Below are 24,830 nucleotides of genomic sequence, written 5' to 3'. Positions count from 1 at the left end.
ATACCTTAATTGCTCTGACAAGGAGAAGCGGCGCTGTCGTCTTCAGCGTGCAGTGGATGAAGGTGTCTGCGCAGGTGAGCTCTTGATCCCAGCGACAGAGGTGCTGGGGCGACTTCAAGAGCTCCCGCGCGTGCTCAGGAACGGATGCAGCCAAGCGCGGATATGCTCTCACTTGTAATCAGCACAGCTGTTACTATAATTTTAACAGTCTGCCTTACATAATAAGCTGCAAGGATACCAGCTTTTACATATACATTATACAGACGTGCACAGAACAGAATGGTTAACTAAATAAACAGCAATCTGATTGATGTTAAATTCACCAAAGTTTTGCATAAATAGCACTTGGAACACACGAGCAAGACAATTTTGTCAGAAGTTCGTACAACACCGCTGGACTATTTTGCTCCTAAATGTGGGGAACTCGCTTATCTTTCCTCAGGTGTAAAGCCGATCATTTCTAATCATGTTATAAAGGTGTTCTGAAGGTTAAGTAACATTTGCAAAGCTCCTTGCAGGTAAGCAGTGAGCCAGGCTGTGATGGAGTTTGCCTATGTGTATATGTATGTGTATGTGTATATATATATACACACACACACACACACACACACACACGTGTGTGTGTGTGTGTGTGTGTGTATGTATGTGTGTGTATATGTATGTGTGTGTGTGTATATATGTACACACACACACACACACACACACACACACACAGAGCTGTCAGGATGCAAACTCCATTCTGAATAAAGGGCAGCCCGGCCCTGCCACTGCCTTTTCTTGAGCTAGAAATCTCTGAGGTCTATTTGGGGAAGAAGGGAAGTTAGGATAGTTACTATAAAAAAATCCAGAAATCAGAGCATGCAAAAACTGTGCATTATTTCATTAAAGACTGATAAACCTATATTGCCTATTTTCTATAATGCTCTTTACTAAGTAAAATTTTGGGGTAATCAATCAGGTTTATACACAACACAAGCGAGCCTAAGCTGGTATCACGCCCTTAGAGCACCTCAGACCCGCAGCTCGAATCTGATTCAGCGATCCTGTATAAATGAACAAGCCCAAAGCTCGCTTTAGCTCGGCCTTCACCGCAGAAGAGCCATCGGCTGCACGGCTGAGCAGAGCTGCTCCACGGCCGGGAGCTGCTCTGCCCGGTGCGGCTCACGGGCAGCCGCTGGCCGGGCGGAGAGGTGCTGGTGGCCGCCGCGGTGCTGGTGGCCGCCGCGGTGCTGGTGGCCTCCCTTCGCCTTGGACCTGCCAGGGGGGGACAGCCAAGTGATGGGCAAGAGGGAAGAGATGGAAATGGTGAAGAGCCCTCCTGGACAGAATAACCTGATTGGAGCCCTTTTCGGTGGTTAAAGTACGGAAACTTCAGTTGCGACTGTCTTCCTATTTAGGCTAACTAGAATTTGCAGCGAGACCTACGAAGGTCCAGCTACAGCTTAACCTTACAACGAAGGTGTTTGTGCGTGCGAAGGAAAGAGCCCTCACCCGAGACAAATGTCCGTTTCATTAAATTTAACAAGGGCAAAAACTTCTAGTGGAAGATTCCCGACTTTTAGCTGAGGCATCTGCCTGCCTCTSTCTGTCTAACCATAAGTCAGAGATCTGCCACGTCTTCGCTAATTGACGTGGAACAACACTAGAATTCACATTTCCAAAATTCATCTAGTAATCTAATTGCTGACAGTTGGTGTTTTTACAGTCCCTTTGCTGCATCAAAATTTAATGGGCTGTTACTGTGAACATCTTGAATATGAAAGATACTTCTGTGTTAGTTGAATCTTTATTTCTTTGATGATTTCCTTGTCAAAAATGACTTTTTTATTCAACTAATTTGTCATACATCCCTCCTAAAATGCCATTTTAATCCTTACACTTTTTTTTCTGAAGTGGAAAGATCCTTTTTTCATCTCTTAAGAGAGTAAAGCCAAGAAAAGATTTTAAAAAATAAATAAAAGGAGGCTATTTGACATGACAGCTTATATATGAATAAAAGAAAGGGTATGAGGCTACCTTCCATTTTTCTCAAACTGGAAATATTATTTTTGATCTCATACATAGCACATCCCCAACCCTTTGTGAGATGAGAAATGAGGGATTATTGAAGAGACACCGATTAAACCTGCACGGTATGCCTTCATAGGGAGCAGGAGATGTTACTCAACCTTGGCCATGCAAAGGGACCATATTTGATGCACTAGTGCCAATATTCAGTAATTGCTGAATATTCAAGTAAGTCAAATAAAAAACAGACTCCCCTAAAAAAACCCTGCATCAGTCCTTGCCCCTGATTTCATTTACTTTGAAGTGTTCAAATTCAAACAACTAGTGTTTTGTATCTAAATTCTATGCACCCTACTGATGACTGTGACTTCTTATGCTAAAAAATAATCAGATTATTACAGCTGCACAACATGGTCTGTTTGGGGGCTAAGATTGTCTATGAACATTTCATTTCATTAACACTTTAATTACACTTCAATATTACCTACCATACAACTACATCTTGTACTAGCAAACAACTATCTACCACTGTGAAGCATTTTCTTGAAAAGAGTTAATTTGTTTGACTAGCATCATGTGATTAAGGACAGTCCTACACCCTGTGTTATATAGGAAAGTAAATTAAATCACTGCAATAGTCCCTGGCTACAACATAAAGGATCTTTTAGATATTTTTACTATCAGTAAACAGAGCTTTTAGGGGAATTTTTTTAAACTGAGACATTAGTTTCAATCTATGAAGTCTTTCAAATTAATCAAGTTCCACTTTACCTTTCTTCTTGTAATTACAACCATTAAGATCAGTATGACTATCCTCGGTTTGATTTTCAGGAGAAAACATTGTTTTGCTTGGCTTAAGAATTTAATGAACCATCAATGAGTAGCAGAGCCTGGATTTTCTGAAGGGGGAATGTGGGGTAGGGATAGGCGTGATCTCTGTGACTTACTCCAGGGAGAGGCAGGGGGGAGGAGACTCTCAGAGCACACAGTCCCCTCTTGGGTCCATTTCAAAACACATGAAAGACAGAAAGACAACCAGGAATCATCCCTACCCTTTAAATGAGGGCAGACCATGTCTGACCAACCTGATTGCTTCGGTGAGGAATCAACTGCCTAAAGTGGTTGGTGCGATGTATTTTAGCTTTTGTAAGAGCATCGATACCATCTTCCACAGCATGTTACAGCTGGACGAACAGACCATTAGGTGCACCAAAAATTGGTTAGGCTTTCAGGCTCCATGTCCAGTGGGCAGCTAGTAGGAAGCAGAGTACCTTAATGCTCAATAGTGGGGCTTATATTGTTCAAAAACCTCAATGATACAGATGAGACAGGTGGACCCTCAAAGTTTCAGACAATTCTAAATTAGGAAGGGTGGTTTATGTATAAAAGACTAGAGCTTCAATCCACAGAGCCGTTGAGAAACTTGAGGATTCAGCTAACAGAAACGTCAAAGTTGAGAGAAGTGCAAAATTCTGCACCCAGGGTTGAAAAACCTCAGGTCTTGCATACATGCTCAGATGGCACAGGGACCCAGCCGCACAGCAGCCCTGCTGAAAAGGACCTGCGGGTAACAGTGGGTGCCAGGTTGAACAGGAGCCAGTGTCCTCTCATCATAAATGAGGCAAAGTGCACACTGGAGCTATGTTAGGAGAGAGACCAGCAGATCAACAAAATTGTTCCCCTCTTACTTTATTTTCCCTTCCTGGTCCAGCTGACTATCAGAACTTGCTGTTTTGCATAGGGATTTTCCACTGGAGAATCCAAGAGCCACTATCATGTCATGCAGCTACAGACAGCAGGTGATGTACTGGCTGACTTCTAGGACAAGAAAGTTGGTGTTTGTATGTTGGTGGGGTCCTTCATAATTAGGAATGCAGCACACTTTGTGCCTCTTGCAGCTACACAGATTGAATAAAATTGAGTCAATACTAACTCTGCTATGATCTGAGCTCTTGAATGGAGAAGACTACTTTCCATCAGATCTTTGTTACTGAGTCAGGGTGGGGACTTAATGCCCCTGACATGTGAAAAGACTGTTAATCTGATTAGAGGAACTACAAAAGTTCCTCCCCATGAAAGCAGAAACAGAGTGAGTGCCTGTGCTCAGACTGCTGCTCTGGTCTCAGGATGACCAAAATAATCCAACAGAAAACATGCTCACACTTCCTAAAAATATTTGCTGCAAGTTAGTTTTGGGGTGYGCACAGACTGACCATCTCTTTAAAAGCACTTTATTTGCTGAAGTTTTATCAAATAGCTCAAAATGGCAAAGAGCTTTATAAAGTAGAAACTYGTTTTAACTATATGTATTTTGGAAAGATTAGTAAAAGGACAAACAAATGCTTAAGCAACATTCTTAATCACATGAAGTCAAATTCAGCCCACATACAGAAGTTCTTAAGAGCAGCTAAGAGCACTGGCTTTTCTCTCTGGCCTTATGAGAGAAAAAAAAGCATGAAAATAATTTAAATCAGCATGAAAAGACAGCACAAAGATAAGTAACAACAAAACAATTAAAAGCTTTTATTGTGATACCTCAAATAGATACAATATAGTGAAACAACAAATGATGTACAGTATTGCTAGGACAAAACAGCAACACAGCCATGTCACCTGTAAAAGAAAGCATTGTAAAGAGTTTAAGAAACAATGAGGCACAACTCAATTGCTATTTATGACTCATGCTTAGGCCTTAAACCATTTGTAACAGTCCTTTTAAAAGAAACCTCTGAAACGTCTGTTCCTTTTGCAGTAAGTGTTTATACTGCTGGTTGGCTTACACGAGTGCTAAACGAAGTACAATAAAGTGTCCGAAAAGTTTAACAACAATTTGACAGCTTCTTCCACTCATCTCCATTATCAAAGAATGGAGATGTTAGAAATTTGGTCTGTGACTCTCCAGGTATTCCCGTTTAGGCAGAACTGCTGTTGCAAACTGACTGCTGAGATGAGCATGCAGAAAAACCTTCAAAAGCATTATTTGGAGAGAAGCATGAGTCCAAACATGGTACGTAGTACTAATTAACTCATTAACTTTATATACCAATAAGAAATACAGATGATCATTTGGTTATGGACATCCTGATAACTCTTTGTCAGGACTTGAGACCAAATTTTAATTCAAATCAATTTCATTATTTCCCCTCTCCCACAGACTGCTAAAACTGCAGGCATGCAAGGCACGCCACTCAGATTGACAGTTAAACTAGACCTTGCTATCGGGACCTTAAGACTGAGTTATAACAGACCTCATTAATACAGTTCATCCTTGTATACTTACAAGGAATGAGAAAAATTCATACGCTGGCCATTTTTATTGGCAGATGAAGTTACTGAGGTCAGGTTGATGTGTCAGCAATCAATCCCTCCCTAAATTCTGCAGCTATTTCTCAGTAAGTTTTGCAACTTAACAGGATTTTTATAGATGGCAGCATTGCTCTTCATTAGTTAAAAAGGTGTTTAGAGTGATCAGCCAAAGAAATAATTCTAGTGTTTTGGAGGCACACTCAATTCTGGAACACCTATGTTACAGCCACTATTTTGGACCTAGACAGAGAATATGTCAGAATATGTCAGATTACAAAAGTCACATCAAGTTATGTTCAATTACTTCAGAACAGGCGCGGCTGTAGAGGTTCAGAGGAAAAAACCTTTCAATACAYGTACATTTTTGCTAGCAAATTCCTATGCATCCCAATGAACATTTCTTCTAAGCCAGCTCATAGTCAGTTCATTTGGTCCAAGAAAGAGCCAGCAAGAAACAAAGGTTCACAAAAGCTTTTTGTTACAGTTTGTAAAAAACAAAATACAAAATAAATGTTAAGACCAACAATAAAAATAACCAGTACAAGTAACAAAAGTGCTCAAGTTGGAGGGGAAGTAAACTTGCCCAGAGCAAACACATACAAACTTTAAATATAATCTTTAATATATTACAAAAATTGGTTAGAGGGAAAATGCTTTAGTAAAATTCTTTTTCAAGTAAGTTTATTTTTCTTTCAAATGACTGCTGGAGGGTCCAGTGACCAGACTGACCTCTTCACATCAGCCAGCAGCCATTGCTATCTGGATTCTACTTTCACCAAAACCAATAACAAGAACTCTCTAAATCTTCACAAGGGGAGAAAAATAATCATTGATGCTGCCAAGCAATACAGGAAAAAAATTCACATATTCCCTCAATAGAATGAGCCTAAAGAATTGTTACATGGTAGCATGTAATAGCAATTCTGTATTAGTTCCACTCCTTACTCCTTCTAAGCTTCCACTCTTAGAAGATCAATGAGAATATTGCTTTGTTTGGTTCTCTTAAAAGCCATAAATATCATACATTAACTCCTTATGCCAGTAGTCTGAAGTTCTACGTGCTAAGCACTTGATGAAGTCCCAACCTTTGGCATCAAAGTTAATTAAGGTTTTGGTGAAAATGTCCAGTTTTTAATATAAATAATGCACTGAAAAAAGAGGTTGAATTTCTAAATAAGAATCAGACTGTTACAGGCAGCATTAACTTACTAACAAGATAGCCAAAACCACAGATTTATAGAGAAAAATCTTTAATATTTTACATATTCTAATTAATTTCAACTCTCTATTGAAAAGCAGCTATTACTTTTGTCTTCAGTCCAGTGTACTGCTTCAACAAGTCTGTAGCCAGGAAATATGAAAAGCCCAAAGATGCACAAACTTCATATAAGCCTGTTTAAGTATTAACATTACAACTGGACTTTGAAGCCAACACAAACTTTTTGCTGATAGTACTGTTAGTGCTTTCCTTGTCGGCAACACACATTACCACAGAGGAAAATAAAATCCCAAGGATTCCAGGTCAGAAAAGATTAAGAGACAGGCAACACGAAAGCCCGTCTTGCATCAATGACGTTGTTAAAAAGGAGACTTTGGAGCCTGATCTTATTTGTAAGCAGAAAGTAGTAACATGTCAGCCACAAAGTCTAAACTGAACACAACTGTACCACATCAGGTCTTTGGACTGAAACCCAACAGCTTTAACTACTTCTCTCATTTTCAGATTTTTATTTCCTAGACATAGACGACGACAACAACATCTTGAATGCAGTTCAGCCAGCCTGCACCATAGATGAACGCTGACGCTGGCAGAACTCCCTCCCTCTCTCTCCACAAAGATGCTGGAAAGCTGGTTTTAAAGATCTGTATTGCCCCTACCCATTGGCGTAAGTTTTAATGTATGACAAAATTTCTAAAGTGCAGTAGAGTTCAGAAAGCCTATCAGAGATTCCCATAAGCATAACAGCAGCAGCAACAGCACCAGTGACTAAGCTTCACAGGTGCCATATTAGAATTGTTATTGAAAGAAAATGATTTTGTATTGCAAGGCTTCCACAGTATTCAGTTATAGTACATATGTAGTGTTAAAGGTTTTCCACAAGCATTAAAAGGATTAAAATACAAAACGTCTTCAGAGACTGTTTAATTTGAAAATAAAGTTAGCAAATTTATGCAGAGCATTTCTTTCAAAGGTTTGAGAATGTGCATACACTGCTACTAACAGTTAATATTGTGCATACACTTCCTAGAAGTTTCTCTCCTTAGTCATTCCAGTTAAGAAACAGTGGGAGAACAAAAGAAGGGGGGTTTCATATAATTTTTTTTTTTTTATAAAAATGTACTTGGGGGTGATTTAGCCAGCAAACCAAGAAACCCCTTCCCCCCCCCCCCCGCCCTTGTTTTAAAAACTACCTTGCTTTTCTATTTATGAAAAAAAATGAATCAAACTTCTCTGCTCTCTTATTAACCCTCCTTTTTTCTACAGATACTATATTAATTTTCATCTCAAAGGCTCTGGCCATTTCTCACAAAAATAAACAATTTTGTTCAAATACAGCAAAAGCAGAATACTTCAACAAGTTTTCTTGATATCAACCTCTTTGTCCAGTGCATTGGGGCTATATAGCTACATGGAACCAGCCATAAAACTTTACCGATGCACAAGTCCCTGTTACTGGCAAAGGTACAGTACCAATTTTTTTTTTTTTTTAATACACTGACTAATTTTTTCTCCAAAGTAGAAGATGCATATAGTTTTGTGCCATTTGATCTTGCAAGCTATATTTTTATAGAGTCCTTCCTYATCCAGCAAACTCCTTAGGTAATGTTTTGGTCTTAACTGAACATATTCTACAGCATTATTGATTTAAAATCCATCTAAGATATTTCATTACGATACCAAGCCATTAGCATATCCCTTCCTAAAAAAAACTTAAGATCTGCTAATTTCAGTCAGTGCAATTGCAATGTTTTTAAAGTGAGCACTGTACCTTTAACCAACTCACCTACAAGATGTACACAGGTTGTGGTACACTCAAATTTAAAAAAAGAAATGAATAATTACAATACTGCATCCCTTTCACTGCCAAATACATCAGAAATTGCTACATATAAAAAAGCACCCCATCCCATACATTCTTTAGGACTGCTCAGATATAGAACTTCTACAGGACTGGAGTGTAGGTGTTTAGGCAAGAAGCATGCACAGCAGAAGGTAGCATTAAAGGCATAGGTCAGAGACAGATGCTAACCAGTAAAATCTGTTTTCAATTAGTGAACTGTTTCTCTAGAGTTTGAGAGAGTTTAGAAAAAGGTCATCCAAAATGTTCCAAAACAACCGTTCACACAATAATACACATACAAAAAGAGGGAACTTACACAAGGAGAAAAGGCAAACATGGCCTGAAATAGCCACTTACACTACACTACTCATTTGTGAGGTTTCAGAGTTCAGTGATATTCTCAGGGCCACTTTAGCCAAGACCTTCCTTTACTTTGCGTTAGTCTTTTATAAAGCATGTTCCACAGAATATTGTCCAAACTGAAGGAAAAAAGGTTATGATTCACTCCCAGCCATTGTCTTTTATCATGTGGGCAAGTTCAATGATAAATTTTCCTTCTTTGTATTTCTGACTGCTCTCAAAAGCATGTTCCTGGAAAGAAAAAAAAAAGATACTGAAATAAGTTGGGAAAGCTAAGTATTTTAAATATCAAACTTACATTATAAATAAAAACTAGATACACTGGCATCTACATTTTTTCAAAGCTGTTGGAGTTCTGCGTGTTTTCTTCTCCCTCCTGTGTGAAGTGAGCTTTCTGGATATATGATTTTTGTCTTTTGCATTACGCATAGTCCACAATATCAAATACAAAAATTATATATGCATTATTATATATAATTCACTTAAATATTTTTATAACTACCCCAGGCAGTCTTTAGAGTACCCAACAACATACTTAGGATAATTAAGTGAGAGTCACATTTCTCTGGAAAACAATAATTAACTTGGTACTTTTCTTCTGATTCAAGGTCTATGCATCAGTCTGTTTATAAACTATGAAATACAGATTTACTGAGACAAATCTTCCCTAGAGAAATTCTGACTTTGGCTGTATTTCTCACGCTTCCTTTGTATTTATTTCAACAGATTTTAACTGTACATCTTAAAGCCACAATGTGATGCCAGTTATTAGCAAGTAACAACCAAAATACTGAATATCTTTATCCCTCCTCTTCCATCATTACTAAAAGCATAGATTTCAGAATACAGCCAGATTAAAAACACTAAGACATTCTTGCATGGTATAAATAGGGCTGACAAATCACTGAACCCTCAGAACAACTACACAGTTTCTTCCATTCTGTGACTCAACAGAGAGCACCTATCTCACCACCTGTCCCCGACTAAGCAAATGAGAAGCTTCCTCCTTAGGCTGCTTTACAATTTCTTTCAGAGATCTGTCTAAACAAATACAGTTCCTCTGACATCTTGATAGAGAAATCCATGGTGATCTCGTACCAAACCATACACCACAAGAAATGGGCCAGCAAGTCCCAAAGGGAGAGGTAAGAATAGTAGATCTTTTCTAGCCGTTGGCAGCCTGTTGTACATGAGGTCACAATGATGTCAAAACTACAAGTGCTCTCAGGGCACTAAGCAGAGACGGGACTTTTTTCATGCTGTCTCCTATACTGCACTTAGCAGTAAATTAGGGTTTTGCTAGAGACAAGACAGCCTAGAAAATTTACTGCTTTTTGTATTGAAAATAAAATACTACAGTATACTTATTTAACCTCTTACATAGAAGTAAACAAGCAAAAACCACTTGTAACTTCAATCCTTCACTTTCTTCAAAGCGTTTCACCATTGCACCAATGAAGACTTTTGCTATCAAAACAGGAAACCTTCCAGTTAACATCCTGTATTGGTTATACTGAATCAGGGGTGGGGGAAGGAAAGAGAGGAAGAAGAGGTTTGAGGAGGAAGTAGAAGTAAGTTTCTCATAACCAGAATCAACAGATCTACTGGGTAGCACATCTTGTTTTAGATCTTTCCATGTTCTATCACTTTTTTAATCAAAGGATGGGAAATACAGCATTTAATTTCATTATTCCCAAAAATAAGGAAAATGAGGGAAACCTTCTTGGAAGCTCTCCTCTATATTCAGAGGGAATGCATTAGGTCTCTTTCTTTCTAGAAGATCTGAAACTGTACTGAACCAGTGAAAATCCTGTGCACAACATCCAGAATCTAACACCTCCAAGTGTCAAACTTGCAACACAGTGGTATGGACAACTTCTCAAACCACAGAGCCAAATTCACATTAGTTGTAAGCAGGGAAAAAGTGCTCAATACCATTTATCATAATTTGCATTTTTGGTATATGAACCAACTTGCAAAACCAAGAAAATTAAAACCCATCCGGACAGTTTTGTCCATCCAGTTCAGTGTATGTGGTTGGTAACATTCCAAAAAGGTACTATAGAAGTATTAGATAGCTGTAATAGCACATACAGCTCATGCTAGCTTTACTATCCTCTATGTAAAGTTAGATCTGCTACAGCATTCCAGCAGATTTAATGGAAGCAAAACTATGCCACTACTTACTGTCCAATAGATGGAAAAGCACTAGACCTAACATCAACTGAACTACCAGTAACACCTAGCCTACTTAGATAATTGTGCTTCAACACACGAACACTTATCAAAGAGTTAGGTATATTGCTTACATATTTCCATCCAAGAGTGGTTTTACAGTTTTCACAATAGATATCTGCTACAGCATGTAAACCTGTCAGGAGGACTCTCTCCTCTGCTGGACCACAGCCCACATTTACCCTGCAAAAAAGGAGAAATGATTCAACATTAACCACATGAGAATGCTTTCTTTTTTACTTGTCACCCACCTTTCCTCTGGAGGACAAAAACTAGTTTAAAAAGTGTTTATACACATAAATACATATAAAAATATATAAAAAATTATACATCTACCTATCTTATTCAACACTTTAAAAATAACTTCTATTCTTGTACTGACCTGAAGGACAGGAAGAAAAAGTTTGACTGCTGATTTTCATTTTTCAAGTGATTAGTCTACATTACTCTGTTAGTGAGGCTTACTCTCTCCCATCAAGCCGGAGATGTTAAGTATTTAAACTTTCAGAGAACAGAACACTAAGCAATAATTGGATACCTCTTCAGTTTCAGGCTTCTCTTCAAAAGAAATTTGTGACCTCTAGAATGGAAGTCTGTACCAGTATATCAGCACCAGGAGCTTAATTTAGAACCAACTCCAAAATAGCAGCAAGGAAAAAGCCTCATAAGTATTTCTTTGCTACAGATCAGCAGACAATGCTATGATGAACAAATAGGAAATATAAAAACAAACTATCCCATGAAATATTGTGTCAAAATAATTTTTCCTGACTAAGAGCCTATACAGGGAAGATCAGACAAGACTAAACAAAGTTTGTCATGTAACACTGTCTACAAAGTGTTGCCATTTTTGCTGTTGTATTACCAGATTCTCAGTACTACAACTATACTAGAAGTCCCAAGTGTCTACTGAGCAACTCCATATAAAAGGGATTTCAAGGATTTGCAATCAAATCCTTTACAGTTCTAGTTCCATTATCCTGGTCTATAATAGACCAAGTCACTTAACTGCATTTCTTTTTCCAAATATGGTAACACAATAAACTGGTTAAAAGTAAAGACAAAAATGCAATTCCACATATCAGAAACTTAAAATACATCCATTAGCAAATTCAAAGAAAGAGCCTTGTATGGCACATGCCTAAAACTGCAAATATTAGGCTTGATTAGATCAGAGACCTTTAGCCTCTAGGTTTGCAATAGTTAAGGTCATTTAAAAAGTACTAATTATAACGTAACATTAACCTGTAAATGTAACTATCTCATTGAAAAAATTCTCCTTTAGACTACAGCAAAGTTGTCTAAAGCAGGTTTAGAGTCATGCGACATACTTTGACTTCTAGAATATATCAGAATGGCAATTCCTGCTCAAGACAGTTAGCATTACATACACAAAAGGAATTTTACAGTAACACCTTCCCCCAAACTTTCAGCTGTTAACAGAATTGCTTTAAAAAATAAGACAACCTGTTACACGTGTAGGGTATTTAAAATCAACTCAGAGGCTTTTTAATAACTATTGCTGGTGAGTATAGACATAGCTTAAAAGAACAAGGCAAAGTGCAGCTGCTAATTCCCACTGTTTTCCACTTATGAAGCATACTAAAAAATTATACTATGTAGGTAGCATACATAACTGTAATAACATATTTACATAGAATTAAAGAGGTACTTACACAGAATTAAAGAGGTAGGCTCGTCCCTGGCTTCCCTGAAAGGACTGCATGAAAAAGAGTGTACTTGTTAAGAAAAGTTCCAGAAGGGTATGTTATTAAGCATATAAACTTAACACAAATATAACAAATTTCAGTTCAACTACTGGAAGTTTAAGAGTTTATTTGTATTATTTATAGGAAGGCCTCATTGGCATCAGTTTTCACCATGTTATACTTTAGCAACTGTTTTAAGTTGTTAAATATTCTTGCTCAAAATAACTGACATCCATAAGGCAAACAAAACATTCTCTTTCCCTACTCCTCTCAAAGATATCAGCTCTAATTTTCCTAGGACATCTTTTGTGCTAATTAAAATAATCTGCTCTTAAAAATCAGCTCAAAGGAATTATTTCCAACTTCTTTCCTCTCCCCTTGCACCCCAAAGAATTTATTTCAATTTCATTGCATTATTTGAGGTAAGAGCAGCAACATTCTGGACTGAGCATAAAACCAGAACTCTCTATTCAGGGAACCTTTCTGATCAATTTATAAGCTCAGCTTGATTTTAATAAAATGACTGTTATCATCAAGTGTCTAAGCACAGCCATATGTTTTCAAATCTCTCACATTCTTGCTAGATTACAGACAAAGGAAGACTGTTTGACTTTGTTGGCTGCATCTAAATTAATGTTTTAGTCCAGAGCAGTAGCACAGTTTTGAAGCAAAAGCCCTAATCAACCCCACTTACTGCAGGTTGCTTTGGTTTGCAGAGCAGTTTTAGTGCATGTGAACTACATCTTTGTTGCTTCTGTATCAAACTAAACCAGAAGTTTTTCTGCCCTGCACACTAGAAACTCCAAACGCTAATGAAGTCACAGGGGCCTCAATCTGACTAGTCCTTCAGACAGCTTTGAGTCACAAACGCACTGGCAACGTTTGTGGGCAGACTAGATCCAGGCCTAGGTGAAACACTCAAAAAGCATGCAACACACCACTGCTTTGATCTACTGCTTTGTTCCTTCTGTATCAAGTTACTTGTTAGCTTCGACATGGCCATTATTTGCCATTCAAACCAGATCACATTTAAGTGGACCTTTTCTTCTCTCTCTGCAGTAGTGTACCCACAGAGACCTCTAAACTTCCTTCCTTGTTATTTCAGTTTCCTGAGCTAACCTAGTTTCAAAGAACATTAATCATTTTCTCCATGCTGAAGAGAAAAGTGCAATTGCTTTAAGAATCCCTGAAGTTCTAGTATTGAAGATCAGAGACCAGCTTTTCTGAAATACACATTAGATCAACATGGAATGTTTTTTTGAGGGGGAAAAAAAAAATCTCACCTTGAGTATTTTTGAATGGTTTTAGTAACATTAGGCATGGAACCACAGGGAGAAGTACCCTCCCACAATGGATTCTTTTTCTGACATATATTTGGAGTTATATAATCTAAAGTCACATGGCACCAAAATAGATGTTTTGCCAGTCTAACAATTAGCAACTTAACACCAATATGACTGTCATATCTACTTAATTAGAACACAGTTTGCAAAAAAAGGCTGTCAGAGGGAAACATGGCTATAAATTAACACTTTGTTCAGTACTAACTAGGTGATATACTGCACCAAAGAATGTTAAAAGAAAAACATGACTATAGACTACTGTAAGCACCACCAGTGGCAGAGTAATTGCCTACAGCCTTTAGCTACTCATAAAATCTCACCTTAAGCAGAACTTCTCATCTTAACAGCTTACAGTATTACTATTTTAGTTTCATTCTATCAACCATTTAAAAGAATTAAAGTTATTTTGCTCACAGAATATATTTCCCCATCTACAGCAAAGAGAAAAGGTACAGTCTCCATTATCCAGCATTACAAGTCTTTCTTTTTACATAGCAAGGAAGAGGATAAGCTATGCAGCACAGTGAAAGCTAAGACTCGGGCTACTACTGACCCTGAAAGGAGAGATCCAGTTGAGTACAGTCTTAGCAGCTATGCCAGAATGTAACCCCTATACCTTCCTCAACCTACCTGAAAAAATCTAATTCAGTTCTTGTGAGATACTTAAAAACACATCACAACACTAGCAGAATGGTACAGAAACTACAGTCAGTAGTTTCTATGGAATAAGTGGTGCTTTCTAAATTTGAGTCCTTGTCTCAATACAGAAACAGAGAATATTTAATAAAGATGAAGACAAGAACTGTTTGGATACACTCTCAAACAAACATTAACAAATAAGTTCCCAGTTTGAATCAATTTCAAATGAATTTAGACAACTGCAGTTGCCTAACCGCTCCTCCCACCCCCCCCCCAAAAAAAAAGCACAGAGAAAACACTTTAAAGGTCCTTTTATTCAAGAATGCTAGACTTTAGTGCCATGTATGTGAAATTGAGAAAACCTTCCAAAGCAGTCTATAATAACTATCAGCACTAGTTGCCTAACAGGATTTCACTTGGAGATTTCTCTTGAGAGACGCTTAAACTGAAGGACAACTACACATTTATCAATGAACATTATCTTTAATTAAGTTATTGTAAAAATTCTTACATTAAACAAGTTGCAAACCATGTTTTAAAACCTTGTTTTAAAAGCTTTATTTTGCAAATTACTTTAAGCTGCAACAAGAAATTCACTCTCCTGTTAAATTAAACCACATGCTTCATCTCTTATAACAGTAACTAGTTCCTTTATTTACATGCAATTACACACATCAATGGCATATGTTGATTTTTTTGTCCAGTCCTACACAATCACATTAGAAAAATTGTTCCAATGCAAGTTTTTCTTGAAGATGAAAGTGTACTCAATATTCCATATGAAGTCTCACAAGACTTTGACCATAAGCATTGCCACTTCCCTCTCTATTGGGAATAGATSCTCCGATGATCGCTAGGACTGCATTTGCCTTTTTCCATGGCCATATGAGAGATATTACTTCCATTACTTTAACTCTCTGGATGATATGTGGAGCAGGGAGGGAAGAAAAAGCAACAACCTTCCTCTGTGACAGTGGTTTTAGAGAAAAGTATTTGCAAATACCCCACCCTGAAAAACTCTTCTACTCCTACCTTCTCTAGCTTCCTGGTTGTAGAGTGTAGCTGATTCATTTGGTAGCACATCTCTCACCTATATATATATATATATATTTTATTTTTATATATATATATATATATATGTTTACAGGGTAAATGTTATATTTACATGCCATAGAACAACTATTTCTTTGCCCAGCTGAGAAGAGTGAGCTCCTCCACATTTACATCACTCACAGATAACTTGACAGCAATCCATGACAACTTGTGTTATCGTGCTCTGGAATACAGAACTTGGGTCTGCTCAACTCAGGGAGTTTTCCTTTAAAAATCAGCGTCAAACCACAACATCAATGTACCATTAGAGCATTCAGYGGTCTGCAATCCATCATGCAGAACTTTTGTACGCTGTCTGAAGTGAAAGCCCTGTAAAGATAATCTTTATATTCCTGGGCCTTTTAATTTTTCTTATGAATTTCTTAACCTCTCAGCGCTTGGCTGCCACAGTTTCTTGTTCACATGAATAGCTAGAGATGTCTTTTTCCCCTCAGAAAATTGTATTCAAACAACACAAAAAGATAGACATTGTCACATATGCACATTTTCGACCACAGAACACCAAGTAACAGGTAGACTTCCATCAACCAACAGGTACAAGAAAGATCTATCGTCAGAGCTCTACTTACTGATGCAGCCCATGAGTAGACACGAACAGAAAACAACTCATTTTGGCACTTGAACTGCTTGCTAAGCTTGTAACTCAGTTATAAGCAGAGTATTTTGTATTATTGAATAACAATTTGATACTGAACATTTGTTTTTACAATCACTAGGTTTCTCACACTCTGTATTGTATGATTTGGTTAGGCTGATATGAATTTTAAGAGGCTGACAGGTTAAACTCCTTGTGTGTCAACTCCTCAAAGAGAATGAAAGAGRAAAGAGTATTTTAAATAGCAGGGCCAAGAACTAACAGCCATGACTGTTCAAAACAGTCTCAAGACAAACTGTACTTCCACAGAATAAGCATTACCTATGCAAATGCAAACTTTTAATTAGTAAAATTTATTCAGCACTTCCAAGACTAAGCACTATACATAAGCCGTTATAATTAAAACATAGCATTATATTGTACATATTGTTGTAACTGTGAATCCTCAATACGCATTTAACCCAGCAGAAGCATGAGAAGATAGAGGGAAGGGTGACCAAGGGTCATCAGTTATGACTCACAGTAACCAGGGTTTTCACTTAGAAGGTCAGCAATCTACCAGTTAAACTAATATTCTCAACTGGAATATAAACATCCTTTAAGACTGTTTTTGATGGTCCTCAATAATATTGCATTGGTTTATGAGTAAACTTTTTCCCTAGAAAATCCACATCTTTGACTAACTACCCACTTCTATAGGCAGCAGATCTACAAAGATCCTTAAGTTTTTCTTGTTTCAGCACATTTGAAAGTGTCTAGAATTAGACTGCTTATGTAGGCAAAATTGTTAAGTGTGCTTAGGAACTATACTGAGGTCCACTATAACAGTAGTTTGGTATTACTTGTTCTTTTAAAGTCATCTGACAAAACTAATCATATTTTATAGTAAAGGAACTTTCAAGTTACATGGTCAAGTGAGACATTTAAAGCATAGTTCATATCTAATTCTGCAGGTATATACCAGTGTTTACTTCCTGTAAAACCAGGATTACCTTTTTTAACCAAGGAAAAAAGGAAATGTCAGGTAAGCAGAATATATATTTACTGCCTTAAGACATACATGGGTGGGGGAAGGGAAGATACTAAAAAGCTTATAATGTAATTAGTTATTCCCCACAGATGGGATGCATTAGAGATAGGATGGGTGACTACAGAGCATGAGCCACAGGAAAGGTTTAGAGAAACTGCCAGCTTAGCACATATTAAAGGTATGACAGGCATTATTACGAGTCAGAATGGCATTAACAGTATCATACCTAAGCACAGCTTGCAAGCTATTCATTACAACGAAAAATAATTTTAAAGAACAATGAAAGAAGTCTATGGTTTTTGTTTTCATTTGCTAGTTTCCTTCACAAATTAAAATAGATCAACTTGAATTAGTATTCTGAACAAATATGCAATTCAAAGAAATACGTCTCAGTGATACTTTCAGACAACAGTATGCTTAGGGGCAATATCTTACAGTTAAATCAGAAACACATCCAAGCCCTCTGATGCCTGAAATTATCTTCTGAATAAAATGTGCCAAGAGATCTTTGCTGCCTCTAATGCTTCAAGATCAGCGAAATAAATTCAAAAAACTAAATTTGACATAAGCAACAGCCAATGAAATTTATCAGGAAAAAGTTAAGATTTATCCCATCTGTTGTTATTACACTCAAGATCTTTTGCAAGCCTGCTAGATCCAACTGCTTTAYACAGGAAAGAACTAGAGATAGTGTTGCTCAGCTGCTTGTTAAGCAAGTTCTAGATGATTCCAAGACAAATCAATATCAGAAAAAATTTTTGAAAATACATTTTCATTCATTTTTCTACTGATTTGAATAAGAAGAGTCATAACATTCAATATATAGAGAGCAGCCCTAAAAAAACCTAAAAACTGCATGTCTGCAGGTTTGGCAAGTGATATTTCTACAAGTGAAGACTTTGTCAGGCAGAACAAGTTATCTTGGAGTTATACAGCATCTTGAATGCATTTCAGAAATAATTATGTCAAAACACCCAAAGAACAGAACTTGCACTTTCCAGCTCCTTGAGGCTCTCAAATCTCTTAATGGATACTTTCCAAAGATTACTTCTCTTCCAAAAACTAGAATCTTCCCCTGACAGAAAAGAGAAAAAGAAAACAACAAAAACACACAACCCAAAAACTAGGAGCTTAAGAACAGAAAGTCACCAGAACATTTATGAAATTAGACACATTTTCAAGTTTTCCAGTAGGGGGACAAAAATGGCCTTCAAGCACACAATAGGCCCAATTATCTTTCCAAGTATTCTTTATACCATAAAACAAAAGCTAGATGACCAAACTAGATCAAGTTAAGAACAGCACATTCACTTAAAGACAATAAACCCATGAGTTAAACAACAGCAGACAACAAAAACAGAGTTGCTAAATAAGGCTAAAATTGGGCATCTGCTTAAGCCAAAGACTTTTTCTTCACATCAAGAATAAGAGCAAGTGTACTAAATGCCTTGGGGAATTAAACTTAATCACCAAGATTGCTGTTTTATCCACAAGGTGCAAGGGTTTCCCAGCAAAGTCAATGACAGTTACACAAACCCTGCAGCAGAACTTGCTCCTGAAATTATTTACACACCTAGTCTTGTCTGTGGCTTGCATACACTTTTTCCTCTGGTCAGATTGTCTTCTGTATCATTCATTGCAAAGCCTGTATTTACACAGATGTCTATATACATAATCCAGATTTTCTTCCATCCCTAGCATTAAGGCACACTGTAAGATGATTCAATAGTCTTTCAAGCAGATCCACCTTCAGTAACAGAGTATTATCTATTGCAATATATCCATTAGCTTCTATGGTTTCTATTAGGTTTTTGTAATTTATTGGCTCTTGCCTGAATTTCTGCACAATTATTGGAAATCAGCATTCTTTTGCTTCTCCTTAAGATTTCTAATGGGTTCAAAAAGAATGAAAGATTCTAATATTCCAAGAATTAAATGAACCAGTTCAGAAAAACTAGCTTGAGCTTTCACATCCATTACCAGTTAATTCAGTATAGTACATTAAACAGCAGATTAATTTAATCTACTACTGAAATTAATGAGACAGATCAGGACTACAGCTAGATGGAAAGTCAAAGACACCCAGTTAGCTGTGTGACTGCTCACTCAGGAGTGGATTAGAACCTATGCTCTTAAAGCAACACTTTGCTAGCTATCATTGCACATTCTCTACCATTTACAATCAAGTCAGAAGAAACCTTTTTTAATTATGCTTTTCAAAAAACTTGTTTTAGAATTGCTTTAAAAGCCACATACATGCACCATTTTGCACAGGCCACATAAGTGGCAACCTCCCCCAAACTTCAAGTAGTCTTGGAGAAGTATATATAGTCATAGTAAGATATGATTCTAGAAAAATCCATTTGCTTCTTTGAAAGAGAAAGCTGCAGGTTCTTCCCCACTCTTCAGAATCCCCCAAGTACTAGAGACTACTGTATTCCTTGCAATACTCTTGCAAGGAAAGAACTCAATGTTTAACATTCACTGTAAAGTCTTTGCTAAAGACGCAAATGATCCAGCACTTAGGTCTGCTAACACCACAAGTCACTAGTGTTTAATGGGTATTTAAACATCACCTCAACATTCCACTTATTTCAATTAAACAGTCATCTACATTGCTATTCTTTATTATTATACATAATCCTTCAAATCAGTGTTTTCCCAAGAAGGCACAAGTTACTTACTGGTGACAACTGTTCATACATGCGTGCATATGTTTAACTGCATGGACTGTTCATGTACATCTTTGCTCTTGACCACCTCCTGGTTCAGGACTCCTACTCCCTTTCCCAAGTGCCCCCAGACACAGAAAACATCCAAWGTTATAGAGGAAAAAATATCTAGTTAACATACCCTCTACCAATCATTAGCATCCAAGTGGGTTTCAACACTAAGCAGCAAAATTACAAATGAAAAATGATTTCACTTGTGCTGGCACCACATTTTATAATGCCTTAGTAGCCTGCATTCTTTTTTCGAAGCCACTTCTAAGATTCTTGGTTGCCATTTTATTATCAGCACGACAAAGTTTACAGGTAGAGGAAAAGAAAGAGCTTCATGATTAATTCTAAGGCAAGAAAGATACTATGCTGTTCACACAGAACAGAAACAAAATGAAAAGGTGAATCATGTGCACTGCCTTCCTTGCCAGACAATTGGCATCAATGGTTCTCAAAAGCAAGAGAGTTACAGTTTATATTGAATTCTAGTAGACTGAAGTCTAGTAGATTAAAGACCAGAATCAGAGGGGAGATTGACAAGAGAATGTAGCACTCTTTGCCTTCCTATGACAGACCAACATTTAAGAGAAACACCACCCATTTCATTGCATAACTTATCTTTTCATTTTGAAGTTGGACACATTAGTGTCAAATATAACAAATGCTTATGCCTGAAAGTACATTAGAAAGCTATTTGTAGCTGCTTTAATTTGAGGATCTACAATGTATTCAAGCTCTTTCCAGCCAGGCAGAAAAAGAAAGCCATGCATCTGGGAAACCTCAAGAAAACCCCAACCAAAACACAACATACAAATGCAGCATTTATAGCTAAGTATCAAATACTATTTGCCTTGTTTCTGCTGAAAAATTTGTAGAGCTAGGGGTTCTGGAGTGGGATTCTGGAGTAGGTAGTTGAAAACAAAAAAGACTTTGTAGCCAAAAATTATACTTTGTAAGTATCTGCCAGAGCTTCAGTTTTAAACTAAGCCCTAACCATGGAGGCAGGGAGGGGAGATTAGACTGAGCAGTCTGATTCTCTGCTTTATCAATAAATCCAAGACAGCACAGGAACTATGCAGCACAACATAGAAAACAGAGCATGACACTTGACATACCCCAACAATATAAAGATAAACTAGATAGGGGGATTTAAAAATCATTGTTTTTGAAGATTTTAGATCATATACAGTCAACTTGCTACATTTCAAACAGTTTCAAGTATTTTTGCTGCAGCTGGGTAGTTAAATATGGTAACTCCATTTCAGAGCTAGTKCATATAGAGTATCTACATCACTAACTTACCTTCACTGCTACCTTAAAGTGATGTGCATCAATAAAGCACTTAGTGGACTACGTACTCCAAAAGGGTATTTAGAGACTTCGGGGAAAAAGGTTCACATGAAGAGACAATTCTGACCTATGTTCATCTGTTAGTAGTCTTGGAACTCTAACAGTGATTTCTATACATACAGGCTGTCTAGGATACTATATAAGCTTTCAATTTCTAGATTAAGAAGTATTTTTATTTTAAATAGAGGAACACTTGTTTTCTCCCACCTTTCCCTCACTAGGAAAAGCAGTGTGCTGTTAATCTTATGATCCAGCTTTACTTAACTTTATTGATTTGCAGTTGCTTCCATTAAAAGAACTTTTCCAATGTAGGAATACACGAAGTTTAAAGGGTGTTTTTTTTTTTTAAACCTATATTCCAAAACCAAGTACAACAGATAAGCAGTTTTTTTAATTTTACAAACATCCAAAAAGATACACCTCACATTTAAGTGCATTTCTCAATCTYACACGCAGATTTAGACAATAAAGGCAAAAAATCTTAAGTTCATAGAACACTGACCAGCTGTCAAATGAGCATATGGTCAACCTGCAAACAAACACTATCTTGCTTTATAGTAAGTCCTCACTGGAAATTATGGGAGCCAGAATTAAAGCAGAAACATACCCAAAGCCTTTCCCAGTAGCATTACAAATCACTTACAAATAAATATTGACGTTTGCTAGACATTTAAGGAATTCTCCATGCGTTCTGTAGCCTTTCAACTGAAAAAAAAAATCTGTTTTTTGAATCCATTTGAAGTTATTTTTATTTTTAAAGCTGTAATATGAACATGTAATTCACTTTAAAGACATATTCAAAAGATTCTTCTGATCAAGACTGCTGAGACCTTTGAGCATGCTGGCCCATGCAGGAACTGTAGCAGTTTAGTTGTACAGCATGYGAAGTTAATTGAAAGAAGAGTTGCATACTAAGTACGTGTGCATGAATTGTATCTTCTTGATAAATTTATACAACTTTTAATAAACACCACTAGCAAAACTTTTTGCATTCTTTCTGTATGCAGKATCAATTTCTACAACCTGAAGTTCAGGAAAAATGCAACTCCTCCCACTAGTTTTAAGCCCAAACCACGTAGTGAATAATGAAGTTGTGTTTCCTTGTAATTTAAAATCAAATGTTGCCAGAAAGGTCATCCCTAATATTGAGATTTTTAAATTAAGATGAAAACAAATGAAATTCAAATGCATTCACATTACTATCTGAAAGTTTCTCTCATTTTTGATTAAATTAATATGAACAGTCACTATAAAGAAAGCAACAAGCATTTTTTATTTTAATACAAATAAAGTCTTCCCTCTTAATGTCTTCACATCATTTTATATATGTARCCAGTTAAGTGTTTTGCATTTAATGAGTTAGTTTCCAATTCCATGCCGTAAGAGTACCTCATACATATGCTAAATTGAGGGAAAGAATTGTTTGGGGGAAGGGAGCAAAGGAAGAACAGAAGAAAGAGTAAGCAAGCTATAAGATGATACCTACAAGTAATACAGCCACAAACTGACTGAAACAGCAAAACTGGTGACAAAAAGGTATCTGAAGATCTAAATAAAGATCAGAAAGGTTAGTAACAAGAAAAACTGGGGGGGGAAGCACATTGTTTCCTGATAACCCTCTGGAGGACAAATGAGCAGGTATGCTTTCTCCTTGCCCAAGGAAAACCTGAACTCAGAAGCAGCAGCTTCCTCACTCTCTTCAGCATTCAAGAAACGCATTACCTCAGTACTGCTGCTGAAGACACAAGCAAGCAGAAGCAACAGCCAGCAATGAAGGCAGTTATAGAAAGGGTTTAGCACTAGCATTTTTATTCAGCAAAATAAGTTTACAGAAAACATTTTCAGAGACAAGAAAAGAGTTTGAGAAATGGTTGAAGTATTTTCTCCGGGTCACCATTAAGAGCAAATCCATCAGGAGCTTATTTTGAAGCAAAGAATGAACCAGTCTGTCAAGTATTTATCCCAAGCTTCAAGTTTTCCTACATATTTCATACATCACAAATCTTGGTTTCTTCCAACAACAGGTAAGAAGGACAGGCCTAGCCTGTTTCAAGGATCCACACTTCCTCTAAGTTTAGACAGTTCAACTATTCTGAATCTCTCTCACACTAATCATTATTTACTTTTGCTGTAAAATGGTTCTCCAAGAATGCATTGACAGACTTCACAATATCAGCAGGGCATTCTGGAAACAGTTTTGTGACCTTTCATCAAATAAAGTCAAGAGTAATCTTTACCTGGAAAAACCATTACCAGAATGATTTCCCCACCTTAAGCTCCAAATTTTCTTCAGATAGTTTTCCTTAGCAGACTTCCAAGATATGACATCTCTCACATATTACCTAGCCGGCAATAGATGGAGGTTGTGAATATGGGGAATATATTAAATCAGCCTTTATATGGCACATTCAGGAGTTCCCAGAAGATACCCATTCCTCAGTGCACAATACCTATGACCCAAGAATGAACCCAGAGAAGATGCTTTGCAAAGTATGCATCAGATTTGCAACCCTTATCTATTGGGAGCACTGATACAATGACAACCATTTTGTTTAAAAAAATAATTCATGAGGTCTCTAAAACCACTTGCCTTAGAGATCAATTCATCATGATTGGCTAGATGGGCTCTGCAGTGGATACAGCTGTAGGTTCGATGACAGTTCGGCAGGTAAGCCTGGAACGTTTTTGACTTTGTCATTTTTACCATCTCTGCTGCTGGCTCCTCACTCAGCTCAGGGCTGGCACTTGAAGAATTACAACTTTGCTGAACACGCTGACAAAAGAAACACTGGAAAATGCAAGCAAAAGCCGTCGTTGTTCTGGAGTGTGTGTGGCACTTTCCACACAGACGACAGAAGAGAAACAGTCACAACCTGTAGGTGAACAGAGCAGAACAGTTAGCAGCTTTACAGCAAAGCCAGGATTAACTTGTTATTCAACTGTTTTAGATGCAAAATGAAGTGTTTAGAGCACAGCGGTCTGCCTATACTATGGTCATCTTGCTTCTGTGAAGCTGCTTGGTTCAAGTTCTGTTTCCCAAAGAAACAAGCAGTTCTGTTCTATTAGCAGATTCAAGTCAATCACATTTCTAATGAAGGAGATTCAAACAATTCCCTATGAAACAAGCACATTAAGGAGTATTCCTTAAGACACCTATACACAAAGTACTACACTGAAGAGAACTGCTTAACAGCTACAGCAGAAAGGCAGGGCATTAGAGAGTGTTAATTGTCTTTGAAATTCCACTGGTCAGTTCCAATATGGCAAGTGACAAGGCATCTTGGGAAACAYTTTCTGACCAACAATAACCAAACATCAATATTTACACCTCAGTTTTCAGCAAAAGATCTTGCTATATCAC

At 37.2% G+C, this 24,830-nt stretch overlaps 1 protein-coding gene across 2 annotated transcripts in view; it reads right to left on the bottom strand.

The window, feature by feature from the left end:
* Positions 1-4,506: 4,506 nt before the first annotated feature.
* The window catches only part of YPEL1 (yippee like 1), a 24,620-nt gene continuing 4,296 nt past the window's right edge, over positions 4,507-24,830 (bottom strand). For both annotated transcript variants that reach the window (XM_026091860.1, XM_026091861.1), the window contains exons 2-5: positions 24,060-24,342; positions 12,647-12,690; positions 11,045-11,153; positions 4,507-8,966 (exon numbers count right to left, since the gene is read on the bottom strand). In XM_026091860.1, the coding sequence (XP_025947645.1) occupies positions 8,877-8,966; positions 11,045-11,153; positions 12,647-12,690; positions 24,060-24,176 (360 nt within the window). In that variant the 5' untranslated portion in view covers positions 24,177-24,342 and the 3' untranslated portion in view covers positions 4,507-8,876. The remainder of the gene's footprint in view (positions 8,967-11,044; positions 11,154-12,646; positions 12,691-24,059; positions 24,343-24,830) is intronic.

Source organism: Apteryx rowi, unplaced genomic scaffold (assembly GCF_003343035.1).
Source record: "Apteryx rowi isolate R43461 unplaced genomic scaffold, aptRow1 scaffold_93, whole genome shotgun sequence".
NCBI classification, from domain to species: Eukaryota; Metazoa; Chordata; class Aves; order Apterygiformes; family Apterygidae; genus Apteryx; species Apteryx rowi.
This window is presented reverse-complemented; position numbering and strand designations above follow the sequence as displayed.